Genomic DNA, 25,761 nt, shown 5'->3' with positions numbered 1-25,761 from the left:
GAACCAAGTGGCTAACCATTTCTCTATGAAGAACCAGGATGGGATTGTGAAATGGAGGACTGGTCCTCGAATACTGTTGTATAACAATTGAGAGTGAAAGTCAGTCACGGATCACTTGTCAACATTTTACACGACATTTTTAACACGATAAATGTCTTTGCAAACTTGGTTTCACGACTGCTCACACCCATTCAAAAAGCTCACTGAAATGAGACAGCAGTGGAAACATTGCAGCTGTGTTAACCAATCTGGATGAGTTCTTTAGCTGCCAATCACCATTGTTGAGTACTGGATGTATAACTGACACCAACACTAAAATGAAATGATCATATTGTATTACTGATCAAAGGTGAAGATCCAACCATCATCAGGCAAGCTGATGCTGAGTGCTTTTTGGGACTGCCTTGATGTGATGCTGACAGATTACACTTATAAGTAGGCAAACCATCACAGCAGGATAAAACTGGAATTTTTTTAATGAGGTTACTGGAGGCCATCAAGACGCTATGTTGCAAGAATCTGTCCAAGGGGGTGATTTTACTCCATGACATTGCACTTGCTCATTCTGCACATAATGCGTGTGCACACACGCACACACACACACACACACACACACACCACTTTTTTGGGCTATCAAATTTTGACTCGCCACCATATTCACCTGACAGGGACCCAGCAACTTGTTCCTCTTTCTGCAGATGAAGAAACCTATTGTGTGTCAGTTATTTCCAGAATTATTGATGATGTTATTTCTGAAGTTAAATTTTTTCTGAACAACCACAATGCGTAGTTCTACAATCAAGGTCTTGACTAAGTCATCCATTTTTGGGAAAAAGTGTCACGTTAAAGGGTGAATATGTTGAGAAGGCAAGTTTCATAGTCCCAGCATGATTTTCTTTTTTTTTCCGCAGTGACATTTAAATTGTTATAATAACCCCATTTATTGGTGACTGATTGGAAGATGGGTACATGACGTGCAGGAGTAACATGTAACTGAAGACTGTAAGGCATGGATAAGTGTGGAGGTGGATTTTACACAGTAATGGATGATGTTATTAACTCTTCTCCAAACTGTTTTCTCATCTCTCTCCCTCCATGGTGTAAACCCTAGGTAATAGTGTAAGTAAATGAATACTAAAAACATGGAAGAATGTCATATGAACTGATGAATCAAAACACACAAAGGCAGAGTATCAGTTCACTGAAAACCACATGAGGCAATGCAGCTTTCTTGGCATCAGGGCACTCTTCTGGTAGGTCATGGATGTATTCTCATGTTGGTAATGTTTACAGAGATGAAATGAGGTCTCTGACATGAAGGGCTTATTTCAATAGTGGTCCAAGTCCATTTTTGTTCATTTTGAGATACAGAGTCCTAAAGTTAAATGGGCCCGAAAAATCTGCAGTTGAGATACCAGAAATATTCAAGCATATGGCTTCTTGCTAGAGATGAACCTTTCTTTCTGTTTGTTTGGATCATTAATGTCAGAAGCATTATAGGCAGAAAAGTGGAGATAATGGACTTGTACCACTATTGAAATAAGCCCTTCATATGTCAAGCCATTGTCTCTCACCATCTGTCTGTCTGCCAGCAGCAATTCATAAGCAACCAGTTCAGTCATCAACACAAGGCTCTACCTAGTCCCTCCAGTATTGTATCTGCTTGGCTTGATGACATAAGAGTGCTTGTGTGTGGCTCCTTCACCCTCCACAATGTCATCTGACCTTAATTGTACAGAACACCTTTGGGATGCACAAGGTGCATCCAGAAAGTAAGTTTCCCTATTTTTTTAAAAATTCAAAGACAATGAAGTTAGGTGAGTAAATTTATTGGCAACAGGTACAGCAATGTTTGAGCTATTTTTCAACATAGTCACCAAAAGAACTGTCATATCATGGGATCAACTTTTGTATTCCTGTGTTGTAGAAGTCTGCCTCTTGTGAATGGAACCAGCACGTGACAGCCGTCTTCACCTCTTCATTGGTCTAATGGGGTGTTCACATTTTCACCTCTGGACAGAAAGTCAATGAGCAGAAGCCCCCCCCCCCCCTCCCCTGTTTCAGAACACCATGCACATCACTTTCTGCATCAACACAATCTCTTTGAATTTCATATTGACCAGAGATCCACTGTGACATCAGTGCATTGACTGCTGCTTAGTTTCTGGTGTCAAGTGAGAAGCTCCAAAGTGTTTTGTTTTGTGTTCGGGTGTCAGATTTTTCGGCACCCACCTGGCACACAATTTCTTGAACAGCAGGTGCTTAGTGACAATTTCATGCAACAAGGATCACGATATCTGTGGAAAATGGCTGCTGAGCTCCTAATTGTGAAGAGATGGTTTTCCAGGATATGCTGCCATCCCAGCTCAACCATGTGATCACTGATGAGGGATAGTTGCCCAATGCGCTCTTCATCATGGACACTTTGTTGACTTTCAGAAAAGTGCCCCACCAGTTATGGGCCATCATGATGTTCTGCTCATAGACCTGACAGAGCTGATGATGAATTTCGATGGGTGCAATGTTTTGTGCATTAAGAAACCTTATCACTGATCGAATCTTGCAGATGGCGAGAGAATGAGTAAGAGATGTCAATTCGGGGCACTGCTGCCGCAGTACTGGCACCAGGCAGGACCTGTCTGCTCGGCATTTGATTGTCATGTCATACGTTTGTTGCACATGTGCAATTTTCCCTGCTAAATATGTCTACATTAAAGGAAACAACACCGGAAAACTTAGTTTCTGGATGTGCCCCGTCCTTTTAGACCTTTGACCAACCTCCACAATTCGTAGCCAGCTTTTGAGAAACAATACTCAGGACTGCTGGCCATGTGAAATAAGTCTAAAACTGAAATTTGAAATGTGAACATCTTAGTTAAAACAAGAAATCAGGTAAAGCACTTAACCTGGCAAGACAAATATAGGAGAGAGATAGAAAATGAAATATTTCAATAAGTTAACTTTATCCAACAACCAATATAAAAATGAATAAGAATTGGAAAATAGTATGACTTTTATAATAAAAACTATTTGAAATGAAACTTATAAGGAAGCAAGAATTATTGTTCATCATTCTTAACAGGTAAATGGGCCATAGTGTTGCCAAAACTGAATTTTGTGTTTCATCTTTGTAAAACAACACAATTAATCATTTATCAGACATAGCTAGAATGTAAACAGTCTAGATTTCACATGAGACTCTGTTTCTGATTCTTCCGTACGTGTTTTACTTCTGACATTGGTGGCCCAGTTACACCCCCCCCCCTAAAAAAAAACAGCTTTGTGAAATGGCCATATGCTTGGGCTGTAAAGGGTTCAGTTACTCCAAATTTATTTATTTTGTACAGCTCTTCCTCAGGGATCTTTCCTAATGGAGACCACTTCTGGTAACACTCTTCTTAACTATGCTGATCCATCTTTTCCTATTTACAGTCTTTTTCAAGACTTTTTTGGTATCCTGGTTTCTTCCAACCATTTCATTTCATATGACTACATGTTAATTAGATTGGTGGAGTTTTCACAGTACATTGAGTTTTACACCTGCACTCATTCTGTTGCTTTCATTCCTTATCTTATCCTTTTTTTGTTCACCTCAGCACAATTCTAACAAACTTCTTTTCAGCAGCTTGGATTTGGTTATTCTCTCCCTGTCAGATGGCAGGTCTCCAGTGAGTAGGTCAAAATGGGAATAAATAAGATACTGCCTTGTGTGGTACCTGGTTGTCACAAAGGTGCCACCATACTTAATTTTGAAACTGGGCAGCTTTGTGTGTACAATTTAGAGCTTCATTTTGAGTTAAGTTTTTACATTCTATTAAACTGTCCAAATATATGAAATGCTGCAGTTTTTCAAGGATCTTCCATCTAGCTGTAACCTGTGCTAACGTCCTTGTTTACTTACCTTCATGGCTACACTACTTACTGTACCTGATTCCCTGACTTTGAGACCAACTACTCAAAGTTATTCTTCCATATATAAAGTTTTTCTTGGCCTTCATTTCCATTTCCTCAACCTCATATTAACATCAGCGAACACCACTGTTTTCAATTCAGGCCCATACTGCTTCTTTATCCTTTTCATCATATCATCCATCACAATGGTGAAGAGCAGTGGAGACAAAGCACTACCCTGCTGGACCCCATGTTTGGTCTCAAACCATTCACTTACTCCATTTCCTACTTGAACACAGCATCTTCACTTTCTCAATCAGTGCCTTTGGTAAATTTCTTCTCTCCAGGCAGTCCCAGATTTTGGATTTTGAAACAATGCCATAGGCTTTCTTTGTGTCTAGGAAGATTAATGTGATGAAATGTATTCACAGTTGTGAATATGGACAATCGTTAGCTGTCTAATGGAATGACAACAATGAAAATTTGTACTGGACTGGGACTCAAACTCTGATTTTCCACTTGTCGCCTTACCATTAGGCTATCTAACCACAACTCATGACCAGACTCCAAGTTCCACATGTCACTTGTGATAAATGAGAAATGTTGGTTTGAGTTCTGGTCTGAACAAATTTCCATTTTCACCATTTCATTGCACAGCTGATGGTTGCCCTTATTCACACTAGATGATGTGCAAAATGGAAGTAAGTATACCTGTGGTGCAGCAGTTTTCTGCAACATTCTTGCATAAGCATTAAAACATTATGTTAATGGGACACAAGCGAAAGGGCTCACATTATGAAGAAGAAACGGTAAATTTAACCTGAACAATGCAGAAAAACGGATTTGGCCTGTCATCAGATGCACTGGATTGTGGAGTGTTACATCAAAAATCAGATTGGATTTCTTCATTCAGCAAATGACATTCACTTTCTATAAAGTATTGAACATTCTCATTGTGATTGTGCCAACCCACTGCCACTGCTAAAGAACTAAATCTGAAGGGGAAAGCCAGGACAAACTGTGATGAAATCTCTTTTTCTCATGGCTCTTCTAACACTTGGCTTGATGGAGCAGTTGGCATCACAAGCAAATGTAAGTCTAATTCTTCTCGGCAAGAAATCATTAGTCTTATTGTGTTTGACAGCTGATTATAAAACAATACCAATGCAATGTGCGTTTAAAGGAGAGTATGTGATGGAAAACTTGATTGGCAAGAGATATCTACACAGACTGCAATGTCAGCAGTTAACAACGTTGGATGGAGACTACACAATTTTTCAACTAGTTCAGAGATGTTCATAGACCGCAGCATTATTAATTTATGATGGATACACAACCCATTTCAAGTAAACTGATCCGGATAGCCCAGCAACATAAAGTTCCCAGTGATCATGTTTACAACCCCTCAATGTTTTACTGCTACACTCTTCTGTCTATACCATAAAAGCTCTGGCATTGATTATAACATAACTATTGAAGTAAGAGTGAATTTTGTGTGTAGCTTGCTTGTCTAGAGGCACAAATACCCAAAATCAGACTAACAAAGTTTATCTGGAGTACAGACGTTGGATCCAGTTACCCCAAAGTCTTGAGGTAACTGAAACCAAATGAAGATAATTTTTTTTAACCCTGGCATTCAGAGAGCTTTTCAAATAAAAAATTTCAACCAGGAAGTTTCATTTTATAATATAAGACTACTTCAACAATTATCTTGAATAAAACACAAGAAACACTAGAATTTAAAGTACACAACATTAAGTTCATGCAGTAAAATTGTGATTCAGTTACCCCGTGATCCTTATAGCACTTTTTCTTTTTTAAATTAGTGAATGCACCATAAAAATATGAAATCCACAAAGACAAACACACCCACAAAAACTGGCATCCTATTCAAAGCAGAACAAGTCTGAAATCATTGAAGCTTCTTATAGGTCCTTATAAATGTTATATTTCACTTTGGTAAATATTTACTTAGTGATTTTATATAGTACAAATCATAATAACCCACATATTTATTGCATCATTTCATGTATTTCCGTAAGAAAAAAAATTTGAACTTATTCTCTCTTTAAAGTAATCACCAAATGAATAGTTTTACCTGGAGAACTTGCATTGCAAGAGTTAAAGGTGTATCTCTTCGTTGTGTCTCTAAAAATGGGTTACTTGGACTCAAATCCTCACTATCACCACAAGCCCCACTTTCAGGAAGACCTCATTAGAAAAGATAAACAAAATTACTATGGATACATTCTAAGAGATGTTCTAAGGTAGAATGAAAATTTTAAATGGTTATGTACATAATACATTAATGAGAGGAAATTGGTGTGTTACAGTTGTGAGTAAAATAACTGAGAGTTTAGCTACTTAAAACTACATTACACAGTAGACTTTTAACTACTATAAATTAAAAATTAAATTGGCCTTTGAATTAAACATAACAGATCTCACAATGACTAGGACTTTAGTAAAACACAAACAAAAACAATAAAATGTATTTAAAAATACGATATTTTACTCTAATAAAATTCCTCACATTACTTGTCTCTTCATACGAACAGAATGAGAAGAGTTACTGCTGCTATATTCAGCACAAATAACCTGTACTATCCAAGTCACAAGTGCACAATGAGACCACAAAGCATATATAAAAATAGAATTTCCTCCTCTTCTAAATCCAATGTTAAATTCACCTCTTCTAAATGAAAAGTTAAATGCACCGAAATAAAGAACACTGCTTTGAACCACCAAGCTTCTTACAAAATAATTTATGGCAGGTTGTATACATTAGAGTTTACATAAACACATGAACTTTACTATTAGTTGTAAATATCATTAAAAATTGATGTATTGGAATCTAAGTGAAAAGTACAAGTCCTGTAAAATAACTCTGTGTGATGTCAGTTTTGAGGAATAAATAATTTACTGATTTTTGCCATTTCAAAATGTTACTTCAAAAGTCAACAGGTAATGAAAGTATGTAGGTACTTCAGAAATTAAGATACACATGTTGTCCCATGCTACGACCATTGGAGAACAAGGGTGGTGTGTTGTCAGAAGAGAGTACATGTATAGAATTTCCTGCAGACACAGTTCTACAGTGGTAGGGATAACATGTGCATCACAGAGTGTGACTGAAATGGAAAAGCACTCCCAAGTTGAAGTAGGCAGGACCATATGTTTCTTGGGGGCAAAGCATCAAAATTGCACACTCAGTCTCCATATATGGATAAAATGCAATGTCACGTCAAGCCATAGTAATATGGTCCAACAATTTGATGAGAGCTGCACAGCGTGGGTGATGCTGATTGAGAGGTCCAGGTCTTGCACCTGCAATTTCCACCTTTTCAGCAAGTTGAAACAACATTTGGGGGAAAGAAATTTTCCATTGATGAGGACATTCGCACATCATTTCTTGAATGGCTTCATGAACAATGAGCAGATTTTTATTGTCGAGGAATTGATCAACTGGTAGAATGTTCCAACCAATATTCACAGACTCGGTGACTATGCTGAAAAAATAGTGTCATGTCTTTGTGCTACTTTGAAGTGAATGCAGCATCCAATCAGTTACTTGGTTACTTGGCCTGCCATAATGATGTGTAACTCACTTCTTGAAGCAACCGTATGCAACATAAGCAGGACAATACAATGAGTAATAAATTATTCCATGTGTAAAATCCGGTGAATTGATGTTCTTGTCAAAGTGCTGATTCCACTTTAGCTTTTAGTTCTACAACACCATGTATATTACACAGAATTTCAATTAGTGTATGAAACACTTAGCACATTATTTTCAGGCCATTGCTCACCTTAATGGGATGGCAATAAAATTCCTTGCATTAACTTTCTACTGAGATCTTTTACCATCATTATGTGATGATGCTTCCCCCATGAACCATGGACCTTGCCGTTGGTGGGGAGGCTTGCGTGCCTCAGCGATACAGATGGCCGTACCGTAGGTGCAACCACAACGGAGGGGTATCTGTTGAGAGGCCAGACAAACATGTGGTTCCTGAAGAGGGGTAGCAGCCTTTTCAGTAGTTGCAGGGGCAACAGTCTGGATGATTGACTGATCTGGCCTTGTAACATTAACCAAAACGGCCTTGCTGTGCTGGTACTGCAAACGGCTGAAAGCAAGGGGAAACTACAGCTGTAATTTTTCCCGAGGACATGCAGCTTTACTGTATGATTAAATGATGATGGCGTCCTCTTGGGTAAAATATTCCAGAGGTAAAATAGTCCCCCATTCGGATCTCCGGGCGGGGACTACTCAAGAGGACGTCGTTATCAGGAGAAAGAAAACTGGCGTTCTACGGATCGGAGCGTGGAATGTCAGATCCCTTAATCGGGCAGGTAGGTTATGGCTCTGAGCACTATGGGACTTAACTTCTAAGGTCATCAGTCCCCTAGAACTTAGAACTACTTAAACCTAACTAACCTAAGGACATCACACACATCCATGCCCGAGGCAGGATTCGAACCTGCGACCGTAGCGGTCGCGCGGTTCCAGACTGTAGCGCCTTTAACTGCATGGCCACCACGGCCAGCGCAGGTAGGTTAGAAAATTTAAAAAGGGAAATGGATAGGTTAAAGTTAGATATAGTGGGAATTAGTGAAGTTCGGTGGCAGGAGGAACAAGACTTTTGGTCAGGTGATTACAGGGTTATAAATACAAAATCAAATAGGGGTAATGCAGGAGTAGGTTTAATAATGAATAAAAAATAGGAGTGCGGGTTAGCTACTACAAACAGCATAGTGAACGCATTATTGTGGCCAAGATAGACACAAAGCCCATGCCTACTACAGTAGTACAAGTTTATATGCCAACTAGCTCTGCAGATGATGAAGAAATTGATGAAATGTATGACGAGATAAAAGAAATTATGCAGGTAGTGAAGGGAGACGAAAATTTAATAGTCATGGGTGACTGGAATTCGTCTGTAGGAAAAGGGAGAGAAGGAAACATAGTAGGTGAATATGGATTGGGGGGAAGAAATGAAAGAGTAAGCCGCCTTGTAGAATTTTGCACAGAGCATAACTTAATCATAACTAACACTTGGTTCAAGAATCATAAAAGAAGGTTGCGTACCTGGAAGAATCCTGGAGATACTAATAGGTATCAGATAGATTATATAATGGTAAGACAGAGATTTAGGAACCAGGTTTTAAATTGTAAGACATTTCCAGGGGCAGATGTGGATTCTGACCACAATCTATTGGTTATGAACTGCAGATTGAAACTGAAGAAACTGCAAAAAGGTGGGAATTTAAGGAGATGGGACCTGGATAAACTGAAAGAACCAGAGGTTGTAGAGAGTTTCAGGGAGAGCATAAGGGAACAATTGACAGGAATGGGGGAAAGAAATACAGTAGAAGAAGAATGGGTAGCTCTGAGGGATGAAGTAGTGAAGGCAGCAGAGGATCAAGTAGGTAAAAAGACGAGGGCTAATAGAAATCCTTGGGTAACAGAAGAAATATTGAATTTAATTGATGAAAGGAGAAAATATAAAAATGCAGTAAATGAAGCAGGCAAAAGGGAATACAAACGTCTCAAAAATGAGATTGACAGGAAGTGCAAAATGGCTAAGCAGGGATGGCTAGAGGACAAATGTAAGGATGTAGAGGCTTGTCTCACTAGGGGTAAGATAGATACTGCCTACAGGAAAATTAAAGAGACCTTTGGAGAGAAGAGAACCACTTGTATGAATATCAAGAGCTCAGATGGCAACCCAGTTCTAAGCAAAGAAGGGAAGGCAGAAAGGTGGAAGGAGTATATAGAGGGTTTATACAAGGGCGATGTACTTGAGGACAGTATTATGGAAATGGAAGAGGATGTAGATGAAGATGAAATAGGAGATAAGATACTGCGTGAAGAGTTTGACAGAGCACTGAAAGACCTGAGTCGAAACAAGGCCCCGGGAGTAGACAACATTCCATTAGAACTACTGATGGCCTTGGGAGAGCCAGTCATGACAAAACTCTACCATCTGGTGAGCAAGATGTATGAGACAGGCGAAATACCCACAGACTTCAAGAAGAATATAATAATTCCAATACCAAAGAAAGCAGGTGTTGACAGATGTGAAAATTACCGAACAATCAGTTTAATAAGTCACAGCTGCAAAATACTAACGCGAATTCTTTACAGACGAATGGAAAAACTGGTAGAAGCGGACCTCGGGGAAGATCAGTTTGGATTCCGTAGAAATGTTGGAACACGTGAGGCAATACTAACCTTACGACTTATCTTAGAAGAAAGATTAAGAAAAGGCAAACCACGTTTCTAGCATTTGTAGACTTAGAGATAGCTTTTGACAATGTTAACTGGAATACTCTCTTTCAAATTCTGAAGGTGGCAGGGGTAAAATACAGGGAGCGAAAGGCTATTTACAATTTGTACAGAAACCAGATGGCAGTTATAAGAGTCGAGGGGCATGAAAGGGAAGCAGTGGTTGGGAAAGGAGTGAGACAGGGTTGTAGCCTCTCCCCGATGTTATTCAATCTGTATATTGAGCAAGCAGTAAAGGAAACAAAAGAAAAATTCGGAGTAGGTATTAAAATTCATGGAGAAGAAGTAAAAACTTTGAGGTTCGCCGATGACATTGTAATTCTGTCAGAGACAGCAAAGGACTTGGAAGAGCAGTTGAACAGAATGGACAGTGTCTTGAAAGGAGGATATAAGATGAACATCAACAAAAGCAAAACGAGGATAATGGAATGTAGTCAAATTAAATCGGGTGATGCTGAGGGGATTAGATTAGGAAATGAGACACTTAAAGTAGTAAAGGAGTTTTGCTATTTAGGGAGTAAAATAACTGATGATTGTCGAAGTAGAGAGGATATAAAATGTAGACTGGCAATGGCAAGGAAATCGTTTCTGAAGAAGAGAAATTTGTTAACATCAAGTATAGATTTAAGTGTCAGGAAGTCATTTCCGAAAGTATTTGTATGGAGTGTAGCCATGTATGGAAGTGAAACATGGACGATAACTAGTATGGACAAGAAGAGAATAGAAGCTTTCGAAATGTGGTGCTACAGAAGAATGCTGAAGATAAGGTGGGTAGATCACGTAACTAATGAGGAGGTATTGAATAGGATTGGGGAGAAGAGAAGTTTGTGGCACAACTTGACTAGAAGAAGGGATCGGTTGGTAGGACATGTTTTGAGGCATCAAGGGATCACAAATTTAGCATTGGAGGGCAGCGTGGAGGGTAAAAATCGTAGAGGGAGACCAAGAGATCAATACGCTAAGCAGATTCAGAAGGATGTAGGTTGCAGTAGGTACTGGGAGATGAAGAAGCTTGCACAGGATAGAGTAGCATGGAGAGCTGCATCAAACCAGTCTCAGGACTGAGGACCACAACAACAACAACATGTGATGATGATACGCCATTCCATTAATGACTAATCGTGATGTTTTAGAAATACAATCTGATACAATGCCCAAGAAATTGAATATTTTTTGCTATCGAGGAAAGCTTTAAACAGCACAAAAATATTACAGTTCCTAAAAACCCTTTAACACAGAATGACCCTCTCACTCTGGACTGGAGTGGAGTACACACTATAAGGAAGCTTTCTGACAAATTCGAACTTTGTAAAAACTGGGTTTCAAACTGGTAAAGTTGCCTTCTCAGAAAATGCTCCTACATAACTGTACATTCCATGGTGCAGTAAAAGATACATTTTGGAAACAACTGGTAGGAATGTTGCTACCATGTGCTTTCTTCTTAGGGTACTAGCTGAAGAGTATGAAGGAAACTCCTAAGTACTTTTGAAACTAGTAGGAAGTCACTAACAAACTCCTATAACAACTGAAATGTATCACTGGGTAGCTGAACAAAGGAAGGAGGGCAAGTAACAAACCACGAAGATTGCCATTCACTTTACTTCTTGCTATTAATTCTGATTATATTTTATGACGCATTTTCTTAATGTGATTCTTTAACTGCACAGTAATTGAAGGGTGGAGAGAAAAGGGAAACATTTATGTGGCAGTGAAAGGCTGTGCTTTTTCTCTTTAGCTTGGAAACAGTTATTCTTCAATGTTTTCACCTGTTAGGTATTTTGTTCAATAGCTTTGCTGGGAGTAGATGTCATTGCTGCTGTGAAATTTATGGCTGTCACACACACTTCATCGAAAACAATATTATTTACAAACACTAATTTCTTTAGAAATTGGAATAAATGGAAGTCAGAGGGTTCTAAATGTAGTGAACATGGCCTATCTTCCAAGTAAGTGTTACCCTTTCTAAAGCACTTTTTTTGGGCAGGTGCTGTCTCCTACTGAAATATGATTTCTCCTCACAATTTTTTTCATCCATTTAGTCTATGATTTGTGTACTATTCACTAGTTATTGTTCCACTCTTCACAAGGTAGTCAATAAGATGAATCCCTCCATCCATTCCTTTTTTTTTCCAGTGCCATCGGCTTCTATCCACTGTTTGATTACTCTTAACATTTCTCATGTGAGGTGGTAACCTCGTCAGAACAAAATGGTGCACAAAACAGCTGGTTTCTTTTTAAAGTAGTTCAAACAATGCCAGCAAATTAATATTTGCATTTGCTATTATCAACTTTCAACAAATCTGGCATCCATCTGGCACAATGCTTTCTCATTGTTAATTATACAAATGAGATGAAACCTACTCTTATTTACATAATACCTATGGCATCAAATATTTTATACACATTTAACCATTGATTGTCAAAAATTATATAGTTTTCTTTCTGGGTGTTTTCAAATGTGGCAGCAATTTTGGAATGCCCTTCATGTGGATCATCTTTAAGAGAAATACAGCATGTTTGAATTCATTTATCCATTTTTAACAGTTTGAAATGGAGGAATAGACTCATATCCTTACACAACTTTGAATGACTTTATATTGGCATTAACTAAACCAAATAATTAGCCATGAGAAAATTTCTCGTGTGGGAGAGATTATATACTTGCTAATCTGCCACCTCGATTCTTGACCAGAAATTCCAATGAACTGTATATTTGAAGCTTCCTAATAGATCAAAATGGTGCACCCAGGCTGGTACTTGAACCCAGCACCTTTTTGTCTTTCATGGGCAAGTGCTCTACCAACTGAACTACCCAAGCACAACTCATGACTCATCCTCACAGCTTTACTCCACCAGTACCTTCTCTCCTACATCCCAAACTCCACAGAAGTTCTCCTGTAAACCTTGTGGGACAAGTATTCCTGGAAGAAAGGATACTGTGGCGGCCTGGCTTAGCAACAGCATGGCAGATAGCCTTCAGAGTGAATTTCTCCTATGCAGCAGAGTTGTGCTGATAAGAAACTTCCTGGCAGACTGAAACTGTGTGCTGGACCGAGACTCGGACAATACTAAGAAAAGGATAAATTGCTACTCACTGTAAAGATGACATGTTGAGTTGCAGATGGGCACAACGAGAAAACTGTTATACTTCACCAAAGAAAACACGTACACATTCACACAAGAAATCATGCCTCATCCACACACGACTGCTACCATTGGTAGCTCTGAATGTAATATGACTGTCATGTGCATAGCAATATGGAGAGGGAGGAGGGATAGCAATGTATGGTTGGGGGGGGGGGGGGGGGGCAGAATGCTGTCCGGTGGGGCATGCAGGTACTAGATCGCAGCCTGATGAGTTTGCCACGTGCAATGTCAGGTGGTGGTGGTGGTGGTGGTGGTGGTGGTAGTGGTAAAAGGAGCAAAGGAGAAAGGACGAGTGGGTGCACTGGCAGAGAGCAGTGCACAATGAGGGTGGGGGTCATGGAAAGGGAGGAGGTGATAGGACAGAGGGAGGAGAAACTGATTGGAGGGTGTTGGGACAGCATGCTGAGGCCAAGATAATTTTGGGAGCAGAGAATGTGTTGTAAGAATAACTCTCATCTGAGCAGTTTAGATAAGCTGGTGGTGGAAACGGGATACAGTTGGCCCAGGTTGTGAAGCAGCCATTGGAAGCAAGTGTGTTATGTTCAGCTGCTTGTTGTGCCCAGTGTGGCGGACTCTGCTCTTGGCCACAGTTTGGTAGTGGCTATTCATCCTGGTGGACAGATGGTTTGCAGTCATACCAATATAAAAAGCTGTGCAATGGTTGCAGCAGAACTGGTATACCACATGGCTGCTTTCACAGGTGGCCCGGCCTTTGATTGGGTAAGATAAACCTGTGACAGAACTGGAATTGGGAGTGCTGAGTGGGTGGATTGGGCAAGTTTTGCACCTCAATCTTCCACAAGCATATGATCCCTGTGGCAATGGGTTGGAACTGGGAGTGGCATAGGGACGGACTACGATGTGTTTGAGATTGGTTGGTCGACGGAACACCACATTAAGGAGAGGTGGGAAGGATCTTGGCTAGGATGTCCTTCATTTCATGACATAATAGATAATCAAAGTCCTGACGAAGGATGTCTGGGATGGTACTGGGTGATGAAGGGGGTACTCTGGCTTTTGAGGGAGGATTGGGGGTGTATGTGGCAAAGGATATCTGTTTGTGGGGTAGATCAGGAGGGGGGGGGGGGGGAGATAATGCCCTACAACCACCAACACAATCTGCATTTAGACAGCTGCGATCTCTCCCACACCAAAAAAAATCCCTGGCATATAGCCTGGCCACCCAGGGATGACATATCTCAAGTACATTGAAAGTCTCACCAAGGATTTCCTTATCCTAATGTTGCTGATATTCCAACCAGGAGTTTCCATTGTTTTATTTTCTGTTAAAGTCATTTTTGTACTTTTGGATCATATGGCCTTTCAGTACATCTTAGCATAGTAATGATTAGATCCTGCTAAAACCACAGTGTCAGAGAAAAGAATTTGGTAGCTCTCTGGTTCCAGTGCATGATTTTCTACTGCAGATTTATCTGTCATGCCCAAGTGACAATTGCTCATGTGTTCCATAAGACAGGTTTTAATGTTTCTTTTTATAGTTCCTGTGTGCAACTGACTGCAAATGCAAGGGATTTTATATGCTCCTGCCGTGGCAAGTGGAGGCCACAGGTCCAACTGCAGTGTTCAAATATTGGTGCACCTTTCTTGTTGGTTTGAACATTGTATCAATACCGTGTTTCTGAGTACTCTGCTTGCTTGTTGGCAGTGACAAAAATTTATATACTGTCGTCACATTAAAAGCCAGAACAACAATTTTTTGCAGCACGGTATGCTGCTGCTGCAAGATGTGCAGGGAGAGTGTTAATGAGGTTCTGGAAGGTACAGACAGGGAAGTGGAGCCATGCTGACTTCAGTGCCATGGCCAGCTGACTAGGTTTGAGGTTGAGGATCCGTGTCACCAGCAGCCCAATCGAGGTGGTCCCACAGTGTTTCAAATGGTTTTAAATCTGGGGAGTCTGGTGGCCAGGGGGGTACAATAAGCTCATCCTGGTGCTCTTCAAACCACACATGGACTCTGTAAGCTGTGTGGCACGTCACATTGTTCTGGCGGTAGATGTGATTGTGCTGAGGAAAAACAAATTGTATGTCGCCTAATATAACAAAAACAATCAATTTTTGTACTCAGGCCCTCACAAGGACTAACACCTCAATCCATAGAACTTCTCACCCCATCCAGACCACACATCCCTCACCTTTTACCTTTTTCCTAAGATCCACAAATCCAAACATCCTAGCCATCCTATAGTTGCTGGCTTCAAAGCACCCACCGAATGTGTATCTGCCTTAGTTGATCAGCACCTGCAACTCACAATACAAAGACTCCCCCCTTCTACATCAATATACCAATCATTGCCTACATCATTTGAAATCCGTGCCTGTCCCACTCCCACCACACATCTTGCTTGTCATCAGTGATGCCACCTCCCTCTATACCAACATCCCACACAAACAGGGTCTGTCTGCTGCTGAAAATTTCCTCATCAGCACCCATCTGATTCCAAACCTATGACATCCTTCCTACTCACCTTACTCAACTTTATACTTAGCAACAACTACTTCATCTTTGAGGGGCACACATACGAACAGATCAGCGGTACAGCCATTGGAACCAGGGTAGCTCCTTCCTACGCCAACCTTTTCATGAGTTGCTTGGAGGGGGCTTTCCTGGGATCCATAAGTCTTCAGGCCCTGGTTTGGTTTTGATACATTGATGACATTTTTCCATATGGACTCATGGTGAGGCTGACCTGTTAAAAATTCCTGGAATCTCTGAATACCTTCCCCAAATTAAATTTCCCATGACTCCCGTTCCACTTTCCTTAAAGTTGATCTCTTCCTCACTGAAGGCCAGCTACACACTTCTGTCCACATTATACCTACAAACAAACAAAAATACTTACTTTTTGACAGTTGCCATCCTTTCCATGTCAAATGTTCCCTACCATACAGCCTTGGCATTTGAGGCAAATGTATTTGTTCGAATGCAGACTCTTCATAGCAATACACCACCATTCTCACATCAGCCTTAACTGGATGTAATTACCCTACTAGCCTAGTTCAAAAGCAGATTTCCTGGGCTATCACATCCAATCATGGTACGGCTGATCCCTCGAAAAAACAATTTCAGAGCAAAGCACACCACAGGTCATTCAGTATTATCCTGGTCTGGAATGTATTAATCAGCTACTTTTCCAATGAAATGACCTTTTAAAGACATGCCCTGAAATGAGATCCACTCTGTCTGAGATTTTGCCCAGCACACCTAGAACAGCTTTTTGTTGCCCTCCCAATCTCCGCAATATTCTTGTTAGACCCTATGATCCTTCTGCACCCATCTCCCTGCCCTGTGGCTCCCTATCCCGTGACTGTCCCAGCTGCAATACCTGTCCTATGCACTCCCCTACCACCACCTATATCAGCCCTGTAACTGGGAAAACACATACTATTAAAGGGAGAGCCACCTGTGAAACAACACATCATGTTATGTAAACAGTGTTTGGCCTTTTACATTGGCATGACTACCACCAAATAATCTGTTAGTGTGAACAGGCATAAGCAAAGGGTGTACACTACCAACACACATCATCTTATTGCAAAGCAAGCTCCACAACGTGACAATCATAGCCCGTTTCGTCACACGCACTATCTGGATTCTTCCTCCAGATACCAATTTCTCATAACTCTGCAGATGGGAACTAACATTACATGTTCTTTGTTCTTGCCACGAACCTGGCCTTAATTTACGTTAATTTCTTCTGTCTCAGCATTCCTTCACTCCATTTTAGTTTTCTACATCTTTTATTTTCTTACCTGTCTATTTTTCACCATCCCCCTCCTACATCTGTTACATGCAATGCAATTAGTTTCTCACTGTTATTAACTTGTACATGATGTTTTAGCAGTAATCTCTGTTTTGCATATTACCCTGTCTTCCACCTTTTAGCTCTCATGTTTTCAGATCTCATCCAATGCAGTCCCCAACAGTCTGTCTTTCCTTTTCATCCCATCTGGTAAGTCTCCCCAATTCGCAGTTCTGGGTGTCTTTTCTGAAATGTACCCCTTTTCCTAGACCTTTCCAGTCTTTTTCCTTCATCCCTCTTCCTTCCCCTTTAACCCTTCTGCCTGAAGAAGGAGCCACTAGCTCTCAAAGCTTGCCTAATTATAACCTTCTTTTATGTGTGTGTTCTGCCACTTGGTTGGCGAGTAGATTTTTTATCTAACCAATTACATTAAACTATATGTACATTAAACTATATGTAGGGGTAAATGTGGTGCTACAGAAGAATGCTGAAGATAAGGTGGGTAGATCACGTAACTAATGAGGAGGTATTGAATAGGATTGGGGAGAAGAGAAGTTTGTGGCACAACTTGACTAGAAGAAGGGATCGGTTGGTAGGACATGTTTTGAGGCATCAAGGGATCACAAATTTAGCATTGGAGGGCAGCGTGGAGGGTAAAAATCGTAGAGGGAGACCAAGAGATCAATACACTAAGCAGATTCAGAAGGATGTAGGTTGCAGTAGGTACTGGGAGATGAAGAAGCTTGCACAGGATAGAGTAGCATGGAGAGCTGCATCAAACCAGTCTCAGGACTGAAGACCACAACAACAACATATGTAGGGGTGGACATGGTTCCCAAGGATAGATGCATACTTGTGTACGGAATGACAAGATCACCCATGGAATGCCACAAAACATTGCCCTTCTGACAATTGTTGCAGGGTGTTTGCTTTCAGACATTTCATGCTGCATATACCAAAAGCCATCTGTCTGATTGAGCATATAACGTGATTCATCTGAAAACACCAAATGTTGCCACTCAATGAACATCCAGCAATATTGCTATGCAAATTGCACTCTCTGTCACTAATAAACAAAATCAGCACAACTGCATGAACCATGCACCTGTTGCAGAGGCCCAGATGCAACATTCGCTGAATGGTCATGAGGAGACACTGTTGGTAGCCCCTTGGTTCATGTTGGTGGTCAGTTGCTCAACAGTACACGTCACCACAGCTGTCACTTGTCTCTGTCATCTATGGCCCATGGTGCACCATAGATGCCTTTGCACCGGTTTTGCCACAAACAGTATACTTTAACCATGGTAGCACAAGAACAGTTTATAAACCTAGCCATTTCAGAAATGCTTCTACCCTTGGCCTGAAAACCAATGACCATGCCCTTTTGGACATCAGATAATCACCCCGTTTCTACATTACGACAAGACAGCACTGTTTTCTGAATGTCCCTGACACACTTTATATACCCTTCACAGCTAGTGCTGCCACCTGCTGTCTGTGAGTGGTTATTGCATGTTGACATCGAACATAGGCAGTGGTCACATTAATGTGACCGAACAGTGCATATGTATGCTATGGTGACATATGGAATGTCTGTTGAGAAACCTGGCCAACATTAAAAACATGATTGGGTATGTCCAACAAACCAATAAGCATGATTAATTAATAATATTGTTTGTAAGATTGCTAAGGAGAATTCGAAATGTGGTACAGGTGTAGCTGAATAAAAACAATATGTAGATATTATTGTTGGATGTAAGTTATGCAAACTACCATTTTTTCAAAGTTCCCAAACATGTTTCAGCACCTCTGTGCCATCATCAGTGGGTTTCTGTTTTATTTAATCTGTAATAAGAACATTTTTACTAAATGATTACAAAATTACGGAAATATTTAGTTCAAATAACTTCTTGTGATGATGGCACAGAGGTGCTGAAACATGTTTGGGAACTTTGAAAAAACGGAGTTTTGCATAACTGGTGGACCTTACATCCAACAACTTTAACTGCAAACATGAAAGACATAGGAGCTGCAAATCCAAATGATGAATAATATGTATATAACTTATGGTTATGATATTATGTTTTTTTTTCCACACATAAAGAACTGTAGTATAAATTAGAGATGAAAGTGGTTTACGAGTCCTCTTTGTGGCTAGTCAACATGTACACATAAAGGGAGAGAGGTTTTGATTATGTCACATTATGACGATGTCATGCTTAAAGACTTTGTTGAATTATATGAAGTTCTGTCCCAATACTATCTTAAATAGCTTCCAGTTCAAGAAGTTTAAAATTGATGAAATAAAAAGAAAAATTGTTGCTATTTCAATTTTATACTGCTGAAGTGTGTTTGGAACTACAAGTATTTTTTACTGAGTTATTTAATAAGAGTTACAAGGACACCACTCATCTAACAGCAGGGATATGTGATGTAACATATCAATTTTTGGTACAGTGTTGTGTTGCCCAATGTCTACCAGACCACTGAATGACGACCACCGCAGTGAAAGGACAGTATGACACAAAGGAGACGAGGAGTTTTTAAATAAAGAATACTCTGACAATTTTAAAATTAATGTATGTTTAATGACATTAAATCAAAACTGACTACTTGCCGTTTAATGTAGGCCAGACCTATTTGTGGAAAATATTGCCACAGATATGATGTTCATCATTTTGAATGCACAATTCAGGTGTCTTCTCTAACTCCCCCATTACACAGAACAATGTCTCTGCAGGAATTTCTTGAATGATTGCATTCTTCAACTGGTCCAAATTTTGTGGTCTGCAGTTATACACACAGCTCTTGAGGTATGGCCACAGAAATAAGTCACACACTGATAAGTCTGGAGATGTGGGAGGCCGCCAAGGAACATTACCAAAACTTAAAATAATCTGTCCATGAAACATTCACTGAAGAATTGCCATCAAGGCATCTGTGGTGTTTGATGTAGTGCTATCCTGCAGAAAACAGACACCTTCTAAAGAGATTCTTTGTCTTCTCATTTCTGGTTTCACAAACACTTCAAGCATATGAATATATTGAGCCAAATAAACAGTGATAGTGGCCCCATTTTCTTCAAAAAAATAAAAAAATTAAAAAAAAAATGGTCCAATAATGCTGAGAGTGTCAAGACCACAACAGACTATCTTTTTCAGAGTGAAAAGGACCAGGGGAATAAGTTGTGGATGCTCAAGAACCCAGTAATGCAGATTTCATTTACTGATAGTCCTATTTAAGTGAAAATGAGCTTCATCTCTCACCAATAAAATCACATTACCACTCAAAATCACTTGCATTCTGCAAGCAAAGTCACCACGTACAGCAAAATCAGTTGGCTCCAGTTGTTGCACAATAAGAAGTTTGTATAGATGGAACTTTATGTATATAAAATTTGTCTCACAGATTCATGGCTGACTGATAACTCTCTGACATGATGTCTAGCTGACCATCCTGGTTTCTGACTATTACTTCACTTATCCTTGCCACATTTTCTGGCATTTTGGGCCTGTACCCTTCCTATCCATTATGTTCCCATTTGATCTGAAGTGTTCCACCTGTCTGACGATTCTGTTACGACTTGTAACAATTCCATGTCAACCAAGATTGAATTGTACATGAAATATTTGCTGCATAATTGGAACAGACTCACCAATCCTAACAAAACTGTCACAGATGAACAAAAGATGTTGCAGGTCCCACTGCTCCATTGTTACTGAAATAGTGTCTTGTAAGGAGAAGAACTACCTCCACCACGATCTTTTTCCACTGCTGCGCTATCAGTACTAAGCAGTTCAAAACCATCCCTCTACCATGTGTCACTCTGTATTTGTTGTCATTTAATTTGTTTAGACTCACATTGCTGGGAAGGTGTACTGCTTGTGCATGTATGCTGGGCCAGTAGGATGTCATGCACCTCCAAGGCAGGATGACTACTGCAGTTTTGCTAAATGTTCCAATACTTGCTGGATGGGCAGTTATTCCATGTTACGACATCCTGGCTTGGAGAAGTGGGTTGCATGATCAAGAAAATATGTATTCCATGACAATCATGCTTACATCAGAGATGAAGAAAAAGATTCATTTTATCACTGAGATTGGTTCAGTTTATGTAACATCAGATTGAATGTATGAATATTCTTTTTAAATGTACCATTGACCTTATATTGTAAATTCTGACAGAAGATATTACATATGGGTTACAAGGAGAAATACTTTCTATAACTCAACAGAAAGTTTAGATTTGTTAACAGTTTACAGATCTCATCACAAGAACAGCTGTAGAGGTGAAGAGATCACACCGAGAAATATCTGAGTTTGTCTGAATAGTATTTAAAAACACAGCAGTTCAGAATTTAAGAACAGCACTCATAATCAGAACATACATACTGTGTCAGAAGTAAGAAGTCACCGCAATTCAAAAGCTTCTGTGCTACGCTTATCATCTATGTACATACTGAATATTATCAGGACTAGGCTACAACACTTTCTCACTCCCTTCTTGACCACAGTGTCCCTTTCAAGTCCTTCAACTTGCACATCTGCAGTTCGATTTCTGTATAATTTGTAAATAATCTTTCACTCCCTGTATTTTACCCCTGCTACCTTCAGAATTCCGAAGACTGCATCCTAGTCAACACTGTCAAAATCTTTCTCTAAATCTATAAATGCTATAAATGTAGCTATTCCTTTTTTCAATCTACCTTCCAGGATAAGCCATAGGGTCAGTATTTCCTTGTGTGTTCCTACACTTCTCTGATACACAAAGTGATCTTCACTGACGTCAGTTTTTACCAGTTTTTCCACAGTTCCGTAAATATTCATATTAATATTTTGCAACCATGACTTATTACACTAATGGTTTGGAAACATTCACATCTGTCAGCACCTACCTTCTTTGGAATACGAACTGTTATGTTCTTTCTGAGGATATTTCACCTGTGTCTCATATCTTGCACACCTTGTGAAATAAATTTGTCATAGCTGGTTTTCCCTTGGATTTCAATAATTCTGAGGGAATGTTGTTTATTCCTGCGGCTTATGTCAACTTAGGCCTTGCAGTGGAGTATCAAATTCTTCTTGCAGTATCACATCTCCCAACTCGTCTCCATCAACTTCCTCTTCCCTTTCTATAATATTTCCAGTTGCAGTTCTATAATATTTCCAGTTGCAGTTCATGATCAATAAATTATGATCAGAGTCCACATATGCCCCTCGAATTTCTTACAGTTTAAAATCTGGTTTCAACATCTTTGACTTACCATTATATAAGCAAAGTGAAACCTTCATGTATCCCCAGGTCTCTTCCATGTACCCAATCTTCTTTCATAATTTTTAAACCAAACATTAGCAATAATTAAATTGTTCTCTGTGCAGAATTCTACCAGGCAGCATCCTCTGTCATTCTTTTCCCTAGTCAATGTTCTGCTATTTTTCCTTACCTTCTTTATCCTAATATCAAATTCTGGTCACGCGCCATTATTTTCATCTCCTTAACCATCTGAATAATTTATTTTATCTTGTCTGTCACTATACATTCTTTCAATCTCTTCATCACATGCAGAAGAAGTTGGAATATTAACATGTACCACTGAGATGGGTGTTGGCTTCGTGTCTGTCTTGGCTACAATAATGCATTCACTATGCTGTTCATGGTAGTTTACCTGCATCCATATTTTCTTTTCATTATTGAAACTACTCCTATTTGATTTTGTATTTATAGCCCTATTTTGACCTAACCATAAGTCCTGTTCTTGCTGCCAGCGTATTTCACTAATTTCCACTATATGTAACCTCAACATATCAACTTCTCTTTTTAAATTTTCTAACTTACCTACATGATTAAGGTATCAATCATACCACACTCTGATCCGTAGAATGCCAGTTTTGTTTTTCTGATGACAGCATCCTCCTGAGTAGCCCCTGTCTGAAGTTCCAAATGGGACCGGATTTAGCTCTGGAATAATTTAGCCAAGAGGGTGCCATCATCATTAATCCATACTGTACAACTGCATACCCTCAGGAAAAAATATTAGCTGTAGTTTCCCCTTGCTTTCAGCTGTTTGTATAACCACATAACAAGGCCATGATGGCTAATGTTAAAATGCCACAGCAGTCAATGGATCAGACTGTTGCCCTTGCAACTACTGAAAAGGCTGATGTCCCTCTTGTGGTACCATGGGTTAGCCCTTTAACCGCTATGCAGAACACTGGCGGTCCCACCTTGTGTGCTGCATTTTCGCGCCACTCACCATGCGCTGGGTGCTGAATACTTCTGGCGCACTCACCACGCAAGACTTCCAACCAGCTCGCTGTTTTTAGACTTTCTATTTTGTTCTGGTCTTTGGACTGGCTTTGGAAGAATTGGGGGTAACATTTACACTTAATTTTCATGTGAGGCACATTTTATTGTAATGTATATACAAATCAAGACATTTACAATAGTGGTATGCTTCTAAGTTCTTTCAAAACAAGGTTTAACAGCTTTTTTATCGCTGAAACTGTGTGTGATAAGTTTTGAAGCATGTTAAAGCACAAAGAGTTACATTGAATTCCTTATAGCACAACTTCGTTTGTTTCCTAACACCATTCCGAGTACAGAGCACAAATATCTTGTACTTTTCCAACTGATCTGGTAAATGTGTCAACAGATTTAGTCTTGTAGGGTACGCTTTATGTTTAGCCCTCTTGCGATCGATGTAAAAAGTTGCAAAACTTTCTCAAATTACATTGTGAGGAAACTTCTCCTACTTAATTTTTGTCCCATATTTGCAGTATAAGCAAAAGGCATTAAACATTTCCATGCCCAAAATATGGAAAAACAATTTCCTGTACCCCTTAGACGACTCCTTTGTACTTTCCACTGTTATTACTAGCATGCCACTTCAGTCGACTAGTCCCAATGTTTTATTGTAATCTGTTACCACGCTGTTTTATTTTCAGATCACCACTCTTCCGATCTCTTTTTGAAGTCAGATGTATTTCAGCTTTGTGATATGTTGATAGCCTCCAGAGTCCCTTCTTGTCCTGCCACTTCAGAGCAATTAGTTTTCCTGATTCTGAAGATCGGAATGTTATTTCTTCTTTCTTCAGTTTCTCCTCCATTACTGGCATTTCCTTCCATGTTCGCGTAACTGTACCATATGCATTTGCCATTCTATTATACAACCAACAAAATAGATCTGGGCTGGTATACCAGTTGTCAACAAACAGCGTATGTCCTTTCTAAAAGTAAGGTTGGAATAACGTGCCTACTGTATTCCCAGACACTGTCATACCTTGATTATCAATGTCTGTCTGTGTGCCAACATAAACAATAAAACCCAGTATATAATTTGTCTCACAATCGCAAATTACAAAAATTTTAATTACAAACCTACTTCTCTTTGCTGAAAAATATTGCTTTACTTTCAAACGGCCTTTGAACAGCGTCAGAGATTCGTCTCATGACAGAAAGTTTCCTTGAACATTTTCCAAAAATGTTCTACAATAGACTGAATTTTCAACAAGTAATCCCCATTTAGGGGCAAAGTGTTGTCATGGAAATGCAGTAAATTCAACAGCAAAAAATATTGGTTTCTGGAGATTACTTTGGAAAAAGTTCGTGTTTCTAGCAAAAGATCTGTCGACCAATATTCACTCAGTTTTAACTTTTTCACTATAGCCATCAGCAAGGAAGACACTATAAAAATATACGTTTCTGACATTTGTGTCACTCCACTTGTTTATTCTACAATTTGTCTTTGGTTTGCAGCTGGCTGATCGATACGTATAATACTTATTTGTTTCCTGGTAAATCATATCAACAATGTCTGTATTTACAAACAGTTTAAAGAAACAGAGGCAGCTCTCATTTTCACTTACTGAGCTTTCATTCCTGATGTGGATTCGTTGAACTGATGCTTCTTTGGAATTATGCTTTAACACCTCCATTTGTTTTCTGTCATCCTCGTGGGTCGCTGTGCACCTTCATTTGAAGATGACAAGCACTGAGTAGAAGTACCCAGCTGCGGGCTTTCTCTCGATGTCGTAGGCTTTGCACTAGTAATTACAGATGGAAATGAATGCGAATCAACATCTGTAGATTGTAAACTATTCATAAGAGAATCTTCTTGTTCTTCGCTGTCTATTGACAAGCACAGCGATTCTTCAGTCACTCTCCATCAACATCTGTATTATCTCTTTGGATGTGAGGAGCTTTTCACATGCCTTCACAATACGTAAATTCAAAATGCAAACACAAGTGAATAATAGGACTGATGTCTGAACCAAGAATAGTGTCTCGCAGAAAGGTGCGTAACTACAGTTCAAAAGAAATCGCAGTAGCGTCATCTGTTGTGTCTAAAGCAAATTACTTGTACAAGTGCTGTGAGGGTCCACCAAAAGCACTGACATTGATTTCAAACGTAGTCATGTTCCGCATACTGAAACACCATCTGTTGTGGTTAGAGCAAATGATAAGGTGTGGCGAGAGTCTGCCAGTGAACTGCTGTGGCAGTCAGCCACCGCTCAGGCCACTGTAGCAGTCAGCCACAGTCAACAGGTTAGTCTGGCCTCTCCAGAGATACCCTTCCATTGTGGTTGTACTTACAATACAGCTACCCATATCATAGAGGAATGGAAGCATCCCTACCTTGTCAAGGTCCATGCTTAATAGGTGGGATTGAAAAT

General features: G+C 39.7%; 1 protein-coding gene across 3 annotated transcripts in view; it reads right to left on the bottom strand.

Annotated features, from left to right (window-relative positions):
- The window catches only part of LOC126195294 (RAB6A-GEF complex partner protein 2), a 93,589-nt gene that overhangs the window by 3,435 nt on the left and 64,393 nt on the right, over nucleotides 1-25,761 (bottom strand). For all 3 annotated transcript variants that reach the window (XM_049933846.1, XM_049933855.1, XM_049933863.1), the window contains exon 5: nucleotides 5,990-6,102. In XM_049933846.1, the coding sequence (XP_049789803.1) occupies nucleotides 5,990-6,102 (113 nt within the window). The remainder of the gene's footprint in view (nucleotides 1-5,989; nucleotides 6,103-25,761) is intronic.

This window comes from Schistocerca nitens, chromosome 1 (assembly GCF_023898315.1).
Source record: "Schistocerca nitens isolate TAMUIC-IGC-003100 chromosome 1, iqSchNite1.1, whole genome shotgun sequence".
In the NCBI taxonomy this organism is placed as follows: Eukaryota; Metazoa; Arthropoda; class Insecta; order Orthoptera; family Acrididae; genus Schistocerca; species Schistocerca nitens.
Note: the sequence above shows the minus strand (reverse complement) of the source record. Positions and strands in the feature narration are given on the sequence as shown.